General features: G+C 35.2%; 1 protein-coding gene across 3 annotated transcripts in view; it reads left to right on the forward strand.

The window, feature by feature from the left end:
* LOC137625564 (SET and MYND domain-containing protein 4-like) overlaps positions 1-7,500 on the forward strand; it is a 52,867-nt gene that overhangs the window by 6,899 nt on the left and 38,468 nt on the right. For all 3 annotated transcript variants that reach the window (XM_068356487.1, XM_068356483.1, XM_068356478.1), the window contains exons 2-3: positions 1,736-2,054; positions 2,517-3,192. In XM_068356487.1, coding sequence (XP_068212588.1) covers positions 1,740-2,054; positions 2,517-3,192 — 991 coding nt within the window. In that variant the 5' untranslated portion in view covers positions 1,736-1,739. The remainder of the gene's footprint in view (positions 1-1,735; positions 2,055-2,516; positions 3,193-7,500) is intronic.

The following is a 7,500-nucleotide window of genomic DNA, read 5'->3' on the forward strand; positions in this document are numbered from 1 at the left end:
AAAATGACACTCGTTCCCGTCGCAAATGAATAGTTTCAGAAATATATATGTATGTACAGTATATATATATATATATATATATATATATATATATATATATATATATATATATATATATATATATATATATATATATATATATATATATATATATATATATATATATATATACAACGATAATGGGGGACCCTCAGTGAGATATATTTTCTGTTCGAAATGAGAATCTGTAATACAGTAAAACTTTACCGATTCTTTAACGCTATTTATTTCCTTTAGGCTTTTCAGGCACACCTAGCCCAGGTTTATGGTGATATTGTATTTTGAAAAATGAAATTAAATACATAGTATGACTCAGAGAATATTATTCACAAATAATTGTGACCGAAAAATCTTAAGGAGGATACTGTATACCCTTCCGTGAAGACGATGCCTGATGAAGAAATAGCTTTCTGGTATCCAGTTAAAATCTTGAAAACAGTATGATTCCTTTGTTTGCTTAGTAAATTTCTCACAGATTAGACAAACGTGGGAGGGTAAAATCTTTGTCAGATATGTCAAGAGCCTAATACAGGTTTAAAACAATTCTGTGGCCTATGAAATGATGAATATTGTAATGATGTTAATTTCTTGTTTTAGCTGGCTTATCCTATATCTTTGCACGCTATTTCTTTCTTAAGTCGTTCCTAAGGTAATAGTCTATCCATCTTGTCAATTATGTGAGTATATCAAGTGTTCATGTAACATGTTCCATGCATAATTCAACTGTCCAGTGCAAATTTTAACTCTCATCCCCCTACCAAGAGCTCTGCTTTAGTACCCCCAATAAATAGTTTTATAGAAAATGTACAATTAAATGAGGCTTCAGAAAACTTTTGAACGGTAACTAGTATTAAAGTTGCATTTCTGTTATTCAATAATAATTGTAAGTAAAAAAATTCTCGAGAGCCAGAATTTCAATGTTACTATATTTCAAGGGTCCATCATCATGACATGCTATTTGCCATAAATCATATTCTATGGAAGGAACCTTTATCCTGGATTACCATACATAATGAATGTGAATTAAAATGACACATCAAACACTTTATAAAAAAAAGTACACGTAAACTGTCTTCCATTAACTTACGAGACCAGTCCTATCCAAATGGAAAACAGTTATTGTCATTATCAATAGTTCCATTATCTTTTATTCTTGCCAGAGAATCTTTGCTTATTGAAATTTTGATTAATTAAAACTGACATCTAGATAAAAGTAAGTTAGGCCTACTAGAGGATAGTATAGATTAAACGATGTTCTCAGCCATGAAGAAGTAAGGTAGATAGATGATGGTTCTCTTACAGAACCCTGTAGTTTGTTTATACCCGTTTCCCCACAAATCAATCATTCTTTTAGTTTTGAATGATATATTCATCATTATAGTATTTGCAGGCCTAACTGATTTGGGCATTTGGGAGAAAAAACACATCCAAATTAAAATATTATCTATAACGAAATTCGTTGGATTAACCTAGCTTTCTGGGGAAGGGACTGGCGTGGAGTGATGGTTTATCAGTAATCACAATGGTTGCGGGTGTAATGTGTTAACGATTTTGGGGTGGATACAGTTGCAGCCAGCTATCTGGCGAGATGCAAATATTTTTGTTTTGGAAACAATACGATCAAGTTTTTAACTCTTTTAAGCCTATCTCAGATGTATTAAAAACTACAGTTTTCGATTATTTTTTCTTTCCATAGTAAAATGGCAGCTGCTTATGAAGACTTTTTAAAGAGAATTCAAGAGGGTTTGAAGAGAGAGGATGAGAAGGAAAAGGCACTATTAGCAGAAGCGAAGGAGAAGGCACTATTAGCAGAAACTAATAAACAAGATGAACCCTCAAAAGCAGCAACTGAAACCTCGACCGAGGAAGAGGAAGAGGAACTACCGACAATTTCTGCCCTTGAACCAGAGCAAATAGAATATGTTCAACCATCAAGTCTGAAAGAACTCCATGAAGTGATATGTCAGAATATCCGGGCCTCAGGAACCCTTGAAATTATAATGCAGGACTTTCAGGTACACAGGTATTTCCCGCTTCACCATGATGTTTTAACTATAAAATTTCTTTAAATGATTAAGAGAGGTTTAAAGATAGAACTGTTGAGGCAAATTTGATAAATTTTACTGAATAAGTAAGAGGCAAGCATAGGGTATTAATGTCAGTATATGGCACTGAAGTGTGTTATAAGAACATTGTGCAATCATTAATAACAAAACTAATTTAGTAAAATATGCTTTTCAACAAGCTAAAATTTAAAAGTATAGGTATTGATACAAGGATTCAAATTAAGAAAATTTAAAACTAAGAACTTCTACGAAAATTTACACATTTAGTAAGTGTCTTGTATAAACATTTTACCTTATAATGTATTGGCTTAGTTTTTAAAGGTCATATCAGTAGCCTAAATGTAAATATGAAAATAACAAAGAAGTATGTTTCTTTCTCAAGTATGCAGCAGTAACGGTCTCTTGTTTCAGGAATGTAAAACTGACCTTGACAGAGTTACTTATGTATCTCAGTTAACTGAGTTGGAGAATCTTGTTTTAGAGGAAAACTATGCCAAGAAAAATAGTGAGGAAGCTGATAATTATGAAAAAGTATATGACTTACTAATCCCTAATGAGGCTTCAGCTTCTAAGGCTTTGGATGTCATGAAGAAATGCATTCAAAAGACTCCTCCTGAAGAGGTATCAGCCCTCGCTGTAAGGTTCATGAAAAGGGGTTGGGCTTTCCTCTTGCTAGAGCAGTTTGCTTATGCTGCAGTTGATGCTGAAAAGAGTTTGTCCTTTGGTTGTCCTCATGAAAATTTATGGAATTCTCATGAAATACTGGGTCATACAAATGCACATCAAAAGGACTATGCAAAGGCAGAGTACCACTTCTTAAAAGCCCTCGAAAATCTGCGAAAGAGTAACACAGTCAATGAGGTTAAAGCCACTGTAACTGTCAGAATCATGACAGTCTTCAAAAGTATAAAGTCCAAGAAGGGAAAGAAAAATTCGGGTACCAACAAGAAGCAAAAGGAAAATGTAAAGCCACCTCAACTTTCATATGGTAAACATGAAATGTTTCCCTACGCTTCGTCAGCTTTAGAATTTTTAGTTACCAAGGAGAGAGGACGTTATGTCATTGCAAAGAGGGACATAAGACCAGGTGAGCTATCTATACTTTATAATTTTCCAATAATAGATTTCGTTTTACTCTACTTGTCTAATGGCAAAATCAGGAACTTGTGAAAATATTTTTGTTAATCTAAATCCATTGCATAGAGTTATGTTTTATCTAATAATAGATGTTCTTTAACTTTGTCTAATGCTAAAACCAGGAACTTATGAAAATATTTCTTTTAATCCTCCTTTAACTCTACCACTGTCCTTATAAGATAGAAAATTACTATATACCTTCATTTTGAATACATTTGATTTTTTGAGTTTTGCAAACTATGGATTTTAGTTCACACAATTATGAATGCTTTTAACCGATGAATTGGCAATTTTCATAATAAGGAACTGAATAATTTCAAGTTAAAGAGTTGTGGAGATTACAACCATCCATTATGAAGTAATTGTACTATATTTTTCCCTTTCTTCCAAAGGCCCTCAATTTAAGATTTTGTTTATCTCTAGTTCATTCTTAGATTATTTCAAATAGTTTACCTGGTTACCCCAGTAACTACCAAAATGATAGCTTGTCCTATAATTCAATCTGCAAAATCAGTAGAATTCTCAAGTTTGATGAAAGGATGTACTTATTTGGGAGTAGTTACAGTCTTCCTTGGTTTCTTGAACTTTCAGATGATCTTGCCCCAGTAATCAATGTTGGTTTCTATTTATAACATATCTAGTTTTGTACAATTATTTTTTTTTTCATAAAAAGCTCACCTACAATTCTTTTTTATCCCGTTTATTTTGCTTAAACTATGGAATACTGTGCTCAGAACTCCCTCAATATGGGGAGAATACTGTGAAGTGAAAGCTATTGGTGATGTATCTGGCCTAATATCTGGGTATTCACTTTCAGTATATTTTGGGAATCTTTAATAATTTATTCATATATCTGTTTTTAGACTTAACACTTCTAAAAATGTACGCACCTCATTCTATTGCTTCGTTTTAGTTATATTTGACCCTATGTTTAGCGGGTATCTTTAGGAACTGTTTTCTGTGTCTTCTTATTCAATTCAATATTCCACCTATTTATATACTACTGATAATATTCGTCCTAATAATCACTCCTCTCCCTCACAATTTTCTAATGGAGCTCAATCTTTAGCATGTGCGATGTTATTACAAAAAAAGATATCATTCTTAATCAGGGTAGAATACTCCATAATTGTTCTTGCCACCATGTGGTTAGAAGCGTTTTTGTTTTGCTACTGGAATGCTTTGGATATATCCCTTTCTTTATGTGGTTTGTTCGTTTTGAGTTCTTTGAATAATTACAGGTATGTCTTTCAAAAATGGGACATTTAGGTTTTGAATTTTTTTTCATCTATGCAAATACGTAATGACTTATGCAGTCCTCAAATAACATGTACAGTATTACTTTCTGTTGGGCTTTAATCAATAGCTAATCATTGTAGTCAGTGTATGAGCCTGAATTATATAGATACTGTATGTCCTTATCTTAAATTTTTTCCTCTTTTTTTCATAAAGACTGCAGATTTCTAATCTCCAAAGTTATCTATTATTTTTTCACATGTTAGCAAGAAGACGTTCTTTTCAGCACTTGTTGGAGAATTGTTAGTGTTACTCCATTATATATATGCGTTTGTGGTAACTCCAGTTCAGCTGATTACCACCCAATTTCCATAACCCATATTATCTAAAGTTTTTCAAACGTCTTCTAGTAATATGTCTAAATAAGTTTGCTGAAGGTAATCATCTGTTCCCTGCTTTACAATTTGGCTTTTGTAAAGGCCTTGGAGCATGTGATGCCCTTCTTACAATCTCCAATGATGTAAAGAAATCCATTGACTGTGGTCATGAAGTCCGTATTATTGGCCTTGATTTTAACTATAGTAATCATGAGGCCTTTATTTTCAAACTCAAACAGTTGGGAGTGGGTGGGTCTTTTCTTAGCATCATTATTGAATTTTTAAAGTAAAAGATCACAAAGATTGATAGATACCATAGTGAGTATAAGCATGTGATATCTGGTGTTCCTCAAGGTAGTCTTCTTGGCCTATTACTTCTTATACTATATACATGACATGCGGTTTGGCCTAGAAAACAAGTTTGTTGCATATGCAGATGATGCTACTCTCTTTGCATCAATTTCATCTCCTGAATGTAGATCTGGGGTTGCGGAATCCCTTAATAGAGACCTGGCTAAAATTATGGCATGGTGCAAATTATGGGGCATGAAGTCGAATCCTAACAAAATTCAAAGTATGATTGTATGTAGGTCGAGGACAGTGGCTCCCCAACATCTTGATCTCAGCATTGATAAATATTTCTTTAACTCTGTAAGACTTTTACTGACACTTCTTCTGTTGGGCCGTTGGCACAGTATATATGGGTTCTGGAACCTGACTACATGATCCATGACATGAGGACATCCTGCATGTGGGACTCTTGCTGCTGCATGATCTGCTTGTCTTCTCCTTCCTGGTACCATATCCTGAGAGTTTTACATGTCACTGTATGAAGTACTGGACATCAGAGAGGAAAGGGGCATTTCACCTTGTCCTGTATAGATGATGTTGACATCTCTATACGGAAAGTTGTCAGAATGAAAGTGTATGATGGCATCAGCAAGGAAAACGGTGAAATTCTTGAATGTCTTCTTCTTTGGGGACCACTTTCAGTATAAAGTGCCATCTGGAAAAATTATTTCACAAACTTCTTGGTCCATTTGCTGATACAACTCATAAACTGGTAGTACTTGATCTTTTGATAAAAAAGATCAATACCAGCCATAAAACTATTATAGTTACTGTCTTGGGATGATGCAACTGCAAACTTTCATGGATGCCTTTCAGCTGGTGTTTGTGACTTTCTAACTCTGCATTATGGATGTTCGTTACCAATTTTATGTGTTTCACGTCCATTCAGATGATCACAAACATATTGCCTCTCCTCCAGAAGTACCTATGTCCTAGCGAATGCTTAATCTTGCAATGAGTTGTAGTACCTTGGGACCACCTCTGGGGATCTGAATGCCACAAATATGGGTGCCTTTCGGCCGGTATTCATGACTTTCTAACTCTGCATTATGGATGTTCATTACCAATTTTGTGTGTTTCACGTCCATTCAGATGATCACAAACATGTTGTCTCTCCTCCAGGAGTACATATGTCCCAGGGAATGTTGATTCTGGCAAGGAGTTGTGGTACCTTGGGACCAGCTCTGGGGAGCCAAAGTGTCACGCACGCATGAATGCCACTCATACAAATCTTGGAAAAGAGCTAAGGAGTTATAATAATTGCCAGTAGCAATTTCCTTGATGACTACCGATCAAAGAGAAGAGTGTCGCCAGCCTCTGCAGTGATGTACATCTTCATGCCATATTTTGTTGGCTTAGCAGGATTATACACTTTGAACCTAAGCCTTCCCTCCCTTGGCAGCATCTTTTTCATTAAGAGAGAGTTCATGAACTGCTATCATAGGTATTTGAGGATTGTACACACTTTTTATGCGAGACAATCAGTTTTGTCTTGTGGGATTGAATTCTTCACATGAAATTATATTGCAATCTGCAGAAACCTGACATATCACTGCCTTTATGGTATATGCAATAAACTATTCCTTGACTAACAGTCGTGCAACGATGGTTTTTGAATGACCCCTGTACAGTAATGAAGCCCAGAAACTGTGCAGAATCCTTTTCAGAGACTAACTAGGAATTGAGGGATGAAGGTGGCATACCTGCAAAGGGGTTTTTCTATATATTATATTTGTTTTCTCTGAAATGAAAAAGTAGAAAATAACTAGTGAAAAACAATTGGATAAAATCCAATACTGTAGTAGGTTAGCCAGGGCACCAGCCACCCGTTGTGATACTACCACCAGAGAGTTATGGGGTCCTTTGACTGGTCAGACAGTACTACATTGGACCCTTCTCTCTGGTTATGGTTCACTTTCTCTTTGCCTACACATACAGCGAATAGTCTGGCTTATTCTTTACAGATTCTCCTCTGTCCTCATACACCTGACAACACTGAGATTACCAAACAATTATTCACCCAAGGGGTTAACTACTGTACTGTAATTGTTCAGTAGCTACTTTCCTCTTGGTAAGGGTGGAAGAGACTCTTTAACTATGGTAAGCAGCTCATCTAGGAAAAGGACACTCCAAAATCAAACCATTGCTCTTTAGTCTTGTGTAGTGCCATAGCCTCTGTACCATGGTCTTCCACTGCTTTGGGTTAGAGTTCTCTTGCTTGAGGGTTCACTCAAGCACAATATTCTATCTAATATCTCTTCCTCTTGTTTTGTTAAAGGTTTTATAGTTTATGA

Source organism: Palaemon carinicauda, chromosome 2 (assembly GCF_036898095.1).
Source record: "Palaemon carinicauda isolate YSFRI2023 chromosome 2, ASM3689809v2, whole genome shotgun sequence".
NCBI classification, from domain to species: domain Eukaryota; kingdom Metazoa; phylum Arthropoda; class Malacostraca; order Decapoda; family Palaemonidae; genus Palaemon; species Palaemon carinicauda.